Here is a 14821-nt window from a genome sequence, read left to right on the forward strand (position 1 = left end):
ATTTAAAATGTTGTGTTTAATTTCTACTATACAACAGAATGACTCAGTTATGTTTGTTCTTTTTCCTGTTCTTTTCCTTTATGGTTTATCACATACTATTATGTGATAGTGGCTTATAATTACTGTGTAATAAATATACATTCAGGGCTTTATTATTATTATGTAATATATATAATATATATAGTGTAATATATATTCAGTCCCCCTGATACTGATTGCAGTTCTTGGTTCTCCCCTCTTTGTAGGCTAGCAGGGAAAACCACAAGGCCATTCAGGTATAACCTAAATCAAATCCCTTATGATTATACAGAGGAAGTGACAAATAGATTCAAGGGATTAGATTTGATACAGTGCCTGAAGAACTGTGGATGGAAGTTCATAACATTGTACAGGAAGCAGGGATCAAAACCATCCCAAAGAAAAAGAAATGCAAGAAGGCAAAATGGTTGTCTGAGGAGGCCTTACAAATAGCTGAGAAAATAAGAGATGTGAAAGGCAAAGGAGACAGGGCATTATATCCCCAACTGTATGCAGTGTTCCGAAGAATAGCAAGGAGAGATAAGAAAGTCTTCTTAAGTGAACAGTACAAAGAAATAGAGGAAAATAATAGAATGAGAAAGACTATAGATCTCTTCAAGAAAAAATACCAAGGGAACATTTCACGCGAAGATGGAAACAGTGAAAGGGACAGAACTTGCAATGGCCTGAGAGAAGCAGGAGAGATTGAGAAGACGCGTCAAGAACACACAGAGCCATTCAAAACAGATGGTAATGACTCGGATAACAGAACGATGTAGCCAGTCACTCACCTAGAAGGGTGAAGACAGGCATTTTGGAGTATGAAGTCAGGTGGGCCTTAGGAAGCATTACTATGAACACAGCTAGTGGAGGTGATGGAATTCCAGCTGAACTACTCCAGATCCTGAAAGATGATGCTGTGAAAGTGCTGCACTCAATATGCCAGCAAATTTGGAAAACTCAGCAGTGGCCACAGGACTGGAAAAGGTCAGTTTTCATTCCAGTCCCAAAGAAGGACGATGCCAAAGGATGGTTCAAACTTCTGTACAGTTGTGCTCATTTCACATGCTAGCAAGGTAATGCTCGAAATCCTTTGAGCTAGGTTTCAACGGTATGTGAACTGAGAACTTTGAGATGTACAATCTGAATTTAGAAAAGGCAGAGGAGCCAGAGATCAAATTGCCAACATCCATTGAATCATAGAAAGAACAAGAGAATTTGAGAAAAATATCTACTTCTGCTTCATCGACTATGCTGAAGCCTTTGACTGTGTGGATCATAGCAAACTGTGGAAAATCCTTCAAGAGATTGAACTACCACGCCACCTTACCTGTCTCCTGATAATCCTGTATGCAAGTCAAGAAGAAACAGTTAGAACTGGATATGGAACAATGGACTGGTTCAAAATTGGGAAAGGTGTACATCAAGGCTGAATATTGTCACCTTGCTTATTTAACATATGCAGAGTACATCATGCGAAGTGCCGGGCTGGATGAAGCACAGGCTGGAATCAGGATTGTCAGGAGAAATATTAATAACCTCAGATATGTAGATGACACCACCTGTATGGCAGAAAATGAAGAGCAATTAAAGAGCTTCTTGATGGAAGTGAAAGAGGAGAGTGAAAATGCTGGCTTAAAAGCCAACATTCAAAAAGCTAAGATCATGGCATCCGGTCCCATCACTTGATGGCAATTAGATGGGGAAACAGTGGAAACAGTGACAGATTTTATTTTTTCGGGCTTCAGAATCACTGTGAACAGTGACTGCAGCCATGAACTTAGAAGATGCTTGCTCCTTGGGTTGAAAGTTATGACAGGCTCAGACAGTGTATTAAAAGGCGAAGACATCACTTCACCAAAATCCATATAGTCAAATCTGTGATTTTTTCCAGTGATCATGTATGGATGTGATAGTTGGACTATAAAGAAGAAGACTGAGAGCTGAAGAACTGATGCTTTCAAATTGTGGTGCTGGAGAAAACTCTTGAGAGTCCCTTGGATGGCAAGGAGATCAAATGGATCAATCCTAAAGGAAGTCAACCGTTGATATTCAGGAAGGACCGATGCTGAAGGTGAAGCTCAAATACTTTGGCCACCTAATGTGAAAAGCTGACTCATTGGGAAGGACCCTGATGCTGGGAAAGACTGAGCAGGAGGAGAAGGGGGTGATAGAGGATGAGATGATTGGATGGTGTCATCAACTCAGTGGACATGAATTTCAGCAAACTCTGGTAGATAGTGAAGGACAGAGAAGCCTGGTGGGCTCCAGAACATGGGGTCTCAGAGAGTCGGACAAAACTTAGCAACTGAACAACGAAAACAATAAGAGTCAGATTGAACCGATGTTAATAACCTTGGAAAACCTAGTGGATTTTCAAGTAAATTTTATTATATAGTCATGCGGCCTAGATTGAAGTTATGAAGAAGTTAGGAGAAGACTCCAGTGTTTATTTGCTATGTAATTTTTGTAAGAAGTAAAAAGTATTAAAGTGTCTTCTCTTAAAGCAGTTTGGACTTGCTGTTTTACCTGCTAATCATAGGTCTGTTGTAACTTTTTTTTGGCTCCTTTTCATTTTTTAAATTATTGTTTTTTTTTAAAGTTTTTGGTTTCGTTGGATCTTCGTTGCTGCGTGTAGGCTTTCTCTTGCGGTGGAGGTGGGGCTGATCTTGGCTGTGATGCACCGGCTTCTCATTGCGGTGATGTCCCTTGTTGCAGAGCACAGGCTAGAGGCTCGCAGGCTCAGTAGCTACAGTGTGCAGGTTCAAGGGCTTGCAGACGCCAGTCTTTGTGGCCCGCGGGCTTTAGTTGCTCTGAGGCATGTGGAATCTTCCCAGACCAGGGATTGAACTCATGTTGCCTACTTGGCAGGCAGATTCTTACCCGCTATACCATGAGGGAAATACTTGTACTCATTTTTGAACCACTTCAAATTCTTGTTGGGTATATGTAATAGCTTAATCTTATTACTACTTTCTTCCCTTTTGGCCCCATAAAATGCAAATGAAAAGAGACTGTGTATTTTCTTTAATGGAGTAGATAATTATAGCTAACATTTGTGCTAAGGTTTTTTTTTTTCTGTACTAAGGTTTTTATTTGTATTTTAAAATTTATTCTCATACATCTCTATGGAATATAATTGCTATTATCTGTGTTTTATAGATGAAATTTGTACACAGAGATCTTACTCAGTGTCATGTAGGTAGTAAGAAGTAAAATATGGATTCAAACCCAGACAGTTTTTAAAACTCCATTCCAGTTCCTCTTAACAAAAAAAGATATTACAGAGATTCAATTGTAAAGGACTCAACTTATTGAACAAAACAATTCACATTACAAAAGAATCTAATGAAGGATTTCTTTTAAAAAGTGTTCTCTGGTCAGAAACCCAGAGGGAGCCATCTCATTATGTGGATAGTTTGGTAATCTAGTTTTAATCTGTTGAGCTATAGGGCTATTCTAGGGCCAGTGAGCTATCCCCTCATCCTGCTGTTGTCCTGTCTTTGCAAAGAATAGCCCAGTACTGCCCACGGTGAGCAAAGCTGTTGAGCTGAGAAGAATTGATTGGGAATGGTAGGTCATGCTAGGCATATAGGCAACTCCTCTGAGTAAATGGTTATTCAATTTATACGCAGCTTTTAAGGCATATATATATATTATATAAAACAAGGGACATAGATGTTTCAAATTCTATACATTACAATTTTTTATTTGATCTCTTTCATAATTCTTTAGGAGGTAGTTATGACAGAGCCTCAAATCCATGTTTAATGCTTTGAGGATATTTATGTGCTTAACAAGTGATCTTGAACACTCCATAGTTGCATTTTAGGTTGCATCATCATGTGACCTAATCTTAGATTATAAATTCCCTATTAAGCATATTGCCAAAGCTGAAGTGAATGTGTTTTTTTTTTTTTTTTAAAGGATCTCAAATGGATGGGTAATTTTTTTTATTACTCTTCCTGTTTCTTTCAAACAATTTTCTATGCAATACTCATGTCACACATACTATTTAGTTATTTTTATGGATAAACTCATAAAAACAGTGGTTTAAAAAATTTATTGTAAATCAACTGTACTTCAATAAAAAACAAACAAAAACAAAAAAAGGTTATTTCTGCATCAGAGATATGCAATTATCTGGGTGGGAGAGTTCTATTTTTGTGCTTTTCATAGAGCTTTATTTAATTCACAGCCCAAAGTGATCACCATGTGACTAGAAATGTCTCAGCGTTAATACTTGCTGCTGTATTTTTTCCCATTCTAGTTTTATGTTTTTATTTTTAGTTAACTCTTTTGTGAGTTGATCATAAAAAACTGTGACACATGAATAGATAAAAGAATGACATTATTAAAAATAAAGTGATTCAAACAGCAACATCCTACTGTATAGCATATGTATGTATGTTAATTGCTCAATCGTGTTTGACTCTGCAACCCTATGGACTGTAGCCTGCCAGCCTCCTTTTCTCCATGTAATTCTTCAGGCTGAAATACTGGAGTGGGTAGCCATTCCATTCTCCAAGGGGTCTTCCCGAGCAGGGACTGACCCTGGGTCTCCTTCATTGCAGGCAGATTCTTTACTGTCTGAGCCACCAGGGAAGCCTATAACCTGTTAAAACCATAATGGGAAAAGAACAGAATATATATAACTGAATTACTTTGCTGTACAGAGCAATTCAGAACCCTAAAGGATGATGACACCAAAGTGTTGCATTCAGTATGTCAGCAAATCCAGAAGACCCAGCAGTGGCCACAGGACTGGAAAAGGTCAGTCCTCATTCCAGTTCCCAGGAAGGGTAGTACTAAAGAATGTTCGAACCATCAGATAATTGCACTCATCTCCCAAGCTAGTAAGGTCATTTAAAATCTTGCATGCTGGGCTTCAGCATTATGTGAACTGAGAACTTCCAGATGTTGTTGGGTTTAGAAAAGGCAGAGGAACCAGAGATCAAATTGCTAACGTTCGCTGGATCATAGAGAAGGCAGGGGAAGTCCAGAAAAACATCTACCTCTGTTTCATTGACTATGCTAAAGCCTTTGACTATGTGGATCATTATTAAACTGTGGAAAGCTCTCAAGAGATGGAAATACCGTATCATCTTATCTGTCTCCTGAGAAACCTGTATGTGGGTCAAGAAGCAAAAAAGGAGTACGACAGGGCTGTCTGCTGTCACCTTGTTTGCTTAATCTATACACTGAGCACAAAATGAGAAATGCTGGGCTGGATGAGTTACAAGCTGGAATCAAGATGGGTGGAAGAAACATCAATAACCACAGATATGTGGATAGCACCACTCCAATGGCAGAAAGCAAAGAGGAACTAAAGAGCCTCTTGATGAGGGTAAAGGAGGAGAGTGAAAGAGCCAGCTTAAAACTAAGTATTAAAAAAACTAAGATCATGGCATCCTACCACATTACTTCATGGCAAATAGAAGGGGTAAATGTGGAAGCAGTGACAGATTTCCTCTTCTTGAGCTTTAAAATAACTGTGGATGGTGACTGCAGCCATGAAATCAGAAGACGATTGCTTCTTGTCAGGAGAGCTATGACAAACCTGGACAGTTTGTTGAAAAGCAGAGACATTACTCTGCCAATGAAGGTCTGTATAGTCAAGGGTGTGGTCTTCCCAGTGGTCATGTATGGTTGTGAGAGCTGGACTATAAAAAAGGCAGAGTGTCAAATAATCGACGCCTTTGAACTGTGGTTCTGGAGAAGACTCCTGAAAGTCCCTTGGACAGCAAGGAGTTCAAACCTTGCTTGACAAGGTTGATAAGATTGATAAGGAGATCAAAGATCAAACCTTGCTTCGTAAGCTTGTCAAGGAGATCAAAGATCAAACCTTGCTTGATAAGATTGACAAGGAGACCAAAGTCAATCTTAAGAGATATCAACCCTGAATACTTGTTGAAAGAGCTGAAGGTGAAGCTCCAGTATTTTAGTCATCTGATGGGAACATTGGAAAGAAAGTTCCTGATGCTGGGAAAGGTTGAAGGCAGGAGGAGAAGGGGACGACAGAGGAAGAGATGGCTAGATGGCATCACCGATGTGATGGACGTGAGTTTGAGCAAGCTCCGGGAGTTGGTGATGGACAGGGAAGCCTGGTGTGCTGTAGTCCATGGGGTCACAAAGAGTGGGACACAACTGAGCAACTGAATTGAACTGATGTCATTCATATATTAAAAAGCATTTTTATCCATGTTCTTGCATTTGATATTTATAGTGAGGAGTCAGTAAACTTTCCATAAAGGGTCAGGTAGTAATAAATATTTTAAGCTTTTTAGACCATATGTTCTCTCTCCTACTATTCAACTCTGCCAGTAGGATGTGAAAGCTTACATAGGCAATATGTCAGTGGATGAGCTTGACTGTGTTTGCATAAAACTTTTATTTATGGACACTGGAATATGATTTTCATAAGTCATTAATATTATTTTTCTTTTGTCTTTTTCAACCATTAAAAAAGCAAAAATTTTTAGCTTACTGTTTGTGTGACGTTAGGTTAAGGGCCACATTGTCTGATAGGCTGTCATTTGCTGACTGCCTGCGTCTGGCTCCAATGTTCGATTCCTGGGTCGGGAAGATCCCCTGGAGAAGGAAATGGCAACCCACTCCAGTATTCTTGCCTGGAGAATCCCATGGACAGAGGATCCTGGTGGGCTGCAGTCCACGGGATCACAAAGAGTCGGACACGACTGAGAGACCTGGGTTCCATCCCTGGGTTGGGAAGATCCCCTGGAGAAGGAAATGGCAACCCACTCCAGTATTCTTGCCTGGAGAATTCCAAGGACTGTATATATAGTCCATGGGGTCCCAAAGAGTTGGACATGACTGAGCGGCTTTCGCTTTCACTTTCATATGCTCAATAAGTATTTGAGAGAGTTGAGAAGGAATAATGTCTGTCTTTCACTATTTGAAGGATTGTTGTGTAGATTGTTTTGCTTATTCATTTGTATAGTAAAGATGTGTTCCAGAATGATTCACTTGCATTATGCGTAGAAGTAATAAGAAGGTAAAATTCACCTCAGAATTCAGGGAAGGGAAGGCAGAAAAGGAAGTTGTTATGGATAGAGTTTTTTTGTGATGACATATGTACTGTGGCTGGTGATATGGACAGTCCCTCCTTTAACCTTTACTTAACCTTTATTTTAAACAGGTATTTCTTTCCTCAGTTTACAGATGAAAAAAACAGATAAAATACCTTAGCCTTAAATATGAGTGGTAGGACAGAATTTGAACCCAGATCATGTTCTTTCCATATATTTTGCTTTTTTATAGTAAGGATATATAGCAACTTATCAGGCTGCCTTAGATACTGACTATTTACTTATTGCTACAAGTTTTCACAAACACATCTTAGATAACCAAGGACAGAGATTTTTTTTCTTAGAGAAGGTGAAATGTTGAAGAAACCTTCATGATAACCTTTTATTCTTTGAATATGTGATTGCAAAGGGCTTTATTCTGAAATGATCGGCAAAACACATTTTCTCTCTTACTTTTGTACATAACTTTTACCTCTTTAAAGAAGGGTGTTTAAAAGTGTTTCACAAGTAAATTCATAGAATTCTACAATGAAATAAAATTGAGGAATGTACATGAAGTTTCTGTCAAACTGTATGTTGAGTAGAAACCAATGATAAAATCAGATCTAAAGCTGATTATTTTAGGTAATTTTCTTAAAGTTGAAGATTGAATCAAGCTAAAATAAATGAAGGTTAAAAGTATAAACGGAGAGAGAATACCCTGGTGGTCCAGTGGTTAGGCCCTCATGCTTCCACTGCTGGGGGCCTGGGTTCATACCTTGGTTAGGGAACTAAAGATCCTGCAAGCCATATGGTGAGGCCAAAAAAAAAGTGTAAATGAAGAAAGGTTCTGACAGTAATTAATTGTGGAGTTTCTTTTTTGATTCAGCAGACATTTCGAATGTCTGTACCGCTTCCGGGAGCTTAGACTAGTGAGAGAAGTAGACGGAGGCACCAAGAGGACACATCTCCTGGGAAGGGGATGTCGGAACTTCCCCCCTTTATCAACTTTAAAATGCTATTTAAAATCATTGAAAATGCTAAGACAGTCTGGAGGTGTAAGCATAAAGAGTGTAAATCCCTTTTTTCATTTTCTGCTCTTCGATCCCCATTCTTCAGAGTTATAGTTAGCAGACTGGTAAATATGCTTCCAGATTTTTTTCTTATCATATACCAGTAGGCCTCCCCGCAAAGAAATTGAACTCACACTATATATAATTTTGTAAATTGCTTTTCCTCTCTTGTGATACTCTGTAATGTACATGTTTCCATGTCAGTAGATACAGAGCAATCTCATTTAAAAACCTTCTACCTTGGTGATGGGATGGGATCCCACCATTTATTTACATTATTTCTTATTGCTGGGCATGTAGGTTTTCAACCTGTTTACAAAAAATAGATATCCTTGAACTAATATGCTTTTTTTTCTGAATTGTTTAAATGATGCGTAACATAGAGGCGGGTGAGGAGATGAATCAGGGCAAAGGCTAGTAGAGTTTTGCCAAGAGAATGCAGTGGTCATAGTAAACACCTCTTCCAGCAACACAAGAGAAGACTCTACACATGGACATCACCAGATGGTCAACACCAACGTCAGATTGACTATATTCTTTGCAGCCAAAGATGGAGAAGCTCTATACAGTCAGCAAAAACAAGACTGGGAGCTGACTGTGGCTCAGATCATGAACTCCTTATTGCCAAATTCAGACTTAAATTGAAGAAAGTAGGGAAAACCACTAGACAATTCAGGTATGACCTAAATCAAATCCTTTATGATTATACAGTGGAAGTGAGAAATAGATTTAAGGGCCTAGATCTGATAGATAGAGTGCCTGATGAACTATGGATGGAGGTTTGTGACATTGTATAAGAGACAGGGATCAAGACCATCCCCATGGGAAAAAAAAGCAAAAAAGCAAAATGGCTGTCTATGGAGGCCTTACAAATAGCTGTGAAAAGAAGAGAGGCGAAAAGCAAAGGAGAAAAGGAAAGATATAAGCATCTGAATGCGGAGTTTCAAAGAATAGCAAGGAGAGATAAGAAAGCCTTCCTCAGCGATCAATGCGAAGAAATAGAAGAAAACAATAGAATGGGAAAGACTAGAAATCTCTTCAAGAAAATTAGAGATACCGAGGGAACATTTCATGCAACGATGGGCTCGATAAAGGACAGAAATGGTACGGACCTAAAAAAGCAGAAGGTATTAAGAAGAGGTGGCAAGAATACACAGAAGAACTGTACAAAAAAGGTCTTCACGACCAGGATAATCATGATGGTGTGATCACTCACCTAGATGTGAAGTCAAGTGGGCCTTAAAAGCATCACTACGAACAAAGCTAGTGGAGGTGATGGAATTCCAGTTGAGCTATTTCAAATCTTAAAAGATGATGCTGTGAAAATGCTGCATTCAGTATGCCAGCAAATGTGGAAAACTCAGCAGTGGCCACAGAACTGGAAAAGGTCAGTTTTCATTCCAATCCCAAAGAAAGGCAATGCCAAAGAATGCTCAAACTACCACACAATTGCACTCATCTCACACACTAGTAAAGTAATGCTCAAAATCCTCCAAGCCAGTCTTCAGCAATACGTGAACCGTGAACTTCCAGATGTTCACGCTGGTTTTAGAAAAGGCAGAGGAACCAGAGATCAAATTGCCAACATCTGCTGGATATGGGAAAAGCAAGAGAGTTCCAGAAAAACATCTATTTCTGCTTTATTGACTATGCCAAAGCCTTTGACTGTGTGGATCACAATCAACTGTGGAAAATCCTGAAAGAGATGGGAAGACCAGACCACCTGACCTGCCTCTTGAGAAACTTGTATGCAGGTCAGGAAGCAACAGTTAGAACTGGATATGGAATAACAGACTGGTTCCAAATAGGAAAAGGAGTACATCAAGGCTGTATATTGTCACCCTGCTTATTTAACTTCTATGCAGAATACAGCATGAGAAACGCTGGGCTGGAAGAAGCACAAGCTGGAATCAAGATTGCTGGGAGAAATACCAGTAACCTCAGATATGCAGATGACACCACCCTTATGGCAGAACGTGAAGAAGAACTAAAAAGCCTCTTGATGAAAGAAAAGAGTGAAAAAGTTGGCTTAAAGCTCAACATTCAGAACACTAAGATCATGGCATCTGGTCCCATCACTTCATGGGAAATAGATGGGGAAACAGTGCAAACAGTGACAGACTTTATTTTTTTGGGCTCCAAGATCACTGCAGATGGTGATTGCAGTCATGAAATTAAAAGACACTTACTCCTTGGAAGGAAAATTATGACCAACCTAGACAGCATGTTGAAAGGAAGAGACATTACTTTGCCAACAAAGGTCTGTCTAGTCAAGGCTATGGTTTTTCCAGTGGTCATGTATGGATGTGAGAGTTGGACTATGGAGAAAGCTGAGCACTGAAGAATTGATGCTTTTGAACTGTGGTGTTGGAGAAAACTCTTGTGAGTCCCTTGGACTGCAAGGAGATCCAACCAGTCCATTCTGAAGGAGATCAGCCCTGGGATTTCTTTGGAAGGAATGATGCTAAAGCTGAAATTCCAGTACTTTGGCCACCTCATGCGAAGTGTCGACTCATTGGAAAAGACTCTGATGCTGGGAGGGATTGGGGGCAGGAGGAGAAGGGGACGACAGAGGATGAGATGGCTGGATGGCATCACGGACTTGATGGACGTAAGTGAGTGAACTCCAGGAGTTGGTGATGGACAGGGAGGCCCGGTGTGCTGTAGTTCATGGGGTTGCAAAGAGTCGGATACGACTGAGCGACTGAACTGAACAGAAGAGATGATGGTTAATGTGAAGGGGAAATGTTATCTAGGCTAAGGGAACAATGTGTCATTTGAAAAACTGCTGCAGAAAGTGATGAACTTTTTAGTTTGAGAGAAGCATTTGTCTTTCTGTGCTGTGTAAGTATAGCACCTTTTGTTTTCTGGAACTGTATGCTAGGATATTTCATTTTATAAAATTGGCGTTTCTTTCCTGAGTAATTTATAGTTACATAATTTTCTTATTTTGGCAATTAAATCTTTTTTCAGTAAATGCTGCCAGATAGAGAATTAGAAGGACTTCGCGGGTGGCTCAGCGGTGAAGAATTTGCCTGCCAGTGCAGGAGACGTTAGGAGACGTGGGTCCCATCCCTGGGTCAGGAATGTTCCCTGGAGAGGGGAGTGGCAACTCACTCCAGTATTCTTGCTGGGGGAATCCTTTGGACAGAGGGGCCTGGTGGGCTACAGTCCACGGGATTGCAAAGAGTTGGCGATCACTAGCAACTGAGCATGTGTGCAGAAAAGTAGAACCACAATCTGATGATAATGGTCATTCAAGAGGCCACACAGAGGTTAAGTGGGTACTTTTAGAAGTAGAGCTTATATCTTAGCTATTTTTCTCTTCTTAACACTGAGAATTGTTGCCCAGAGTTCAAAATGGGGTTTTGGGTCACTATTCCCCCACTGTTACCCATTTGAAACAAATTTTGGTAAATGAAAAAACAGATATTGTGAAGTTGCTAGTTAATCGAGTAGTTGTCTGAAAATTAAACTGATAGCTTAAAGTAGCTGAATAGCACTTTTTAATTTGAATAACAGTTTTTTACTCTTCAGTATTGTTGTTGTTGTTCAGTCACTCATTTGTGTCTGACTCTGCGATCCCATGGACTGCAGCACGCCAGGCATCCCCGTCCTTCCCGATCTCCCAGAGCTTGCTCAGACTTAGGTCCAGTTGAGTTGATGATGCCGTCCAACCATCTCATCCTGTGTCACCTTCTTAAGTATACAGAATCTTAAGTATAAAATCTTGCTATCGTTAAAAAGTTTTAGTTGCTGCTTTTCTTCATCCCTTAATTTCCAATTTTGGAAATGTTGCCCTACAGCGTGTATCAAGTACTACGTTAGTGTTAGAATTTTGTCATTCTTAGGGGAAAAGAATCTGCTGATTTCTTTAAAAATACATTGGAAACAAAATGGTGTATTAAATAAGGGTAATAAATATCTTTCTGGACTATTTCTAAAAGTAAAAGCCTTTATTTTTGTTGCCAACAATGCTTTGCTGTTTGATTATATGAAATAGAAATACGAGTTTTGTTAGGCTCAACTTTTAAAATTTCTTGCTTGTTTTAAAAAACCTAATGCTGAATAGTTCTACCTAGTGTTATTAATTTGAAGAGTATGAATACTTTGAGTAAATTAGCTTGCGTTCTCTCATTACCTTAAACAATAATTTATCATCTGTTGAAACCCATGATTATGAAATATTCATACTTTGTTCTAAGGGAATTAATACTTTACATGAAGTGTAGTGTTTAAGCATTCATACCTATTTTTTCACTTGGAGTTACTTTTCAAGAGTAAAGTGTACATTTAAACAAAAATAACTTACTTTTGTTTAATTTTTCTAGAGCTGCTTTGGAAGAAGTGGAAGGAGATGTGGCAGAATTGGAACTGAAACTTGATAAGGTAAATTTTACTTCAACTTTTTAAAACAGTAATTCCTGTTTTGCATACTGATTTGTGCCTACAGTGCCAGATGGATTATGTGATTTCTTTTATATCCATGAAGGTAAATGCTAATATTTTCCCGATTTTATACATACAGAAGTTGAGGCTAGAGATGTTAAGTAGTTGGTTGAAAATTTAATCTAAATGCCAGAGCAAGAATTTGAACCCTGTCTGACTAGACATCTTTCATACTGTTGGAAGTTTGTTTCCTTCTCCATCAAAAAGATGGCAGTGTAACTTTTTGTTGCTTAATGGATAGCATACATAACCTAACCATTCTTGGTTGTATATTTGGGTTTGGCTATGTTCAAATATAAAAATTTTAATACTCATTCCATTTTTAAAGCTAATACCAGAAATACTAAATATGTATTGATTTAATAGTTAATATTAAATTGTCATACTCTATGCAAGGGTAAATATACATTGATTCCTATCTTCTGTGTTAATTATTGATAATCTTTTTTTTTACCTCTATCTCAGAAATGTTACCTGTTGTATAACAGAAATATAAGAATGAATAAGACATGGCTTCTGATTTTAAGTAACCATTGTTGATTGTTAAAATTTCTGTAGACTAAATGTGTTTATTTGAAATATCTTTTCTGAAGATAATTTTCTGTTTATTTACTTATTATTGTAAATGGAATTGTTTTGGAAAGCAGTGCTTATCAAATGTTACTGTGCATAGGAATATGTGGGGTTCTTGTGAAAATACAGATCCGGATTCAGTAAGTCTTGGTATCTGAGATTCTGTTTGTCTAGCCAGATTTTAGGTGACACCAATGCTGTTGAATAGACTGCACTCTGAATATCAGTGATGTAAGATATATTAATTAGACTGAAGATTTTCAAATGTTTTGAAATCATGCAATATGTATATATAATGTAAATAGTATAGAAAATATATAAAGCAGTAGCTATTAGTTACATATGTAAGACAAAATAATTTCAGAAAATGTTTAGTAGTAAGTTATTTTTGTGCAGTACTCTGTAATTTTCAAAGTACTTTGATACATAGTGTATTTGGGATTTTTATAATAGTCCTGTGAGGTAGGTGGGGCAAGTGGATTATTTCCATTTTCTAGATGACAGTAGCAAAGCCCGGAAAGTAAAGAGGAGTTGGTTCAAATCACAGAGCTAGAAAAGGCAGAGCCAGGGTTATATTCCATCTGTTTTATTTTTAGTTCAGTGCTCTTCTTGGGCACCGCTGTACTCCTGGGTCTATGTTGAGGGGCACATGCTACCTGAAAGTTTTCTGAGGAACCCTAGCAAACTTCAGGCAAGTGTTTTTAAAAACAAATGTTAGAATTTTTGGTAAAGATATTATTTTCAGAAATGTTATTTTCTATTTAAAATTATGTATATGGGATCATTGTTACTGTTGTCATCATTATTATTATTTTACCCTGATGTATTACATTTATTTTTGAGGACTCTATGAAACAAAGTTTTTAAACTCTTAAGGTAGATAGCAGAAGATGTAGCTTTGATTTTCTGGTAGATGTATGAAAGAATATATAGAAGGATAAAGTTTCTTTCTTTCTTTCTTTTTTTAAAAAAGAATCACAGAGTAGTACAATAAGGGTATCCATTTTCTCTGGGTAGATTTGCATCTAAATCAAGCAAAACACTGTGTGTCAGGGGGGACCTCAGAATTTAAAGTATCTAAACAGACTCCTCTTACAGTATTTTTGTTAATGATTTTGCTTTTATGAGCAGCTGTCTTTTGTTTTCACCCCTTTATATCATTTGGTTGGGGTTGAGAGACTGGTAGAATCTTAAACGAAAAAACCCAAATCTAAAGCAAGTTGTCAAAGGATTGCTATTCAGTACTAAGAGCTCCAAACCCTTTCTGGAGTTTGTATTAGGGCTTTCCAGGTGGCTCAGTGGTAAAGAATCTTCCTGCCAAGCAGGAGATGCCGGTTCAACCCCTGGGTTGGGAAGATCCCCTGGAGAAGGAAATGGCAACCTACTCCAGTATTTGCCTGGGAAATCCCATGGACAGAGGAGCCTGGTGGGTTATAGTTCGTGGAGTTGCAAAAGAATCAGACACAACTGAACAACTAAACAACATCAACAGAGTTGGGCCAGTAAGGACATCATGAAAACTTTGACACTTTTTAAAATATATTTCTCTACTTTAAGACCTTGATCCCTTATATAATGTCCCTTACCCAAATTCTTAAGCTATCATTGATCATTTTTACTCTAGAATTATGAGGAAGTACAGTTAGAGAGGAGAAGGCAATGGCACCCCACTCCAGTACT

General features: G+C 38.4%; 1 protein-coding gene across 6 annotated transcripts in view; it reads left to right on the forward strand.

The window, feature by feature from the left end:
* ACAP2 (ArfGAP with coiled-coil, ankyrin repeat and PH domains 2) overlaps window positions 1-14821 on the forward strand; it is a 161870-nt gene that overhangs the window by 50733 nt on the left and 96316 nt on the right. For all 6 annotated transcript variants that reach the window (XR_001917891.1, XR_001917892.1, XM_018046482.1 and 3 more), the window contains exon 2: window positions 12451-12508. Coding sequence is in view for 4 of the 6 variants with exons in the window: in XM_018046482.1 (XP_017901971.1) it covers window positions 12451-12508 (58 nt within the window). In the remaining 2 variants the exon portion in view is untranslated. The remainder of the gene's footprint in view (window positions 1-12450; window positions 12509-14821) is intronic.

This window comes from Capra hircus, chromosome 1 (assembly GCF_001704415.2).
Source record: "Capra hircus breed San Clemente chromosome 1, ASM170441v1, whole genome shotgun sequence".
NCBI lineage: Eukaryota > Metazoa > Chordata > Mammalia > Artiodactyla > Bovidae > Capra > Capra hircus.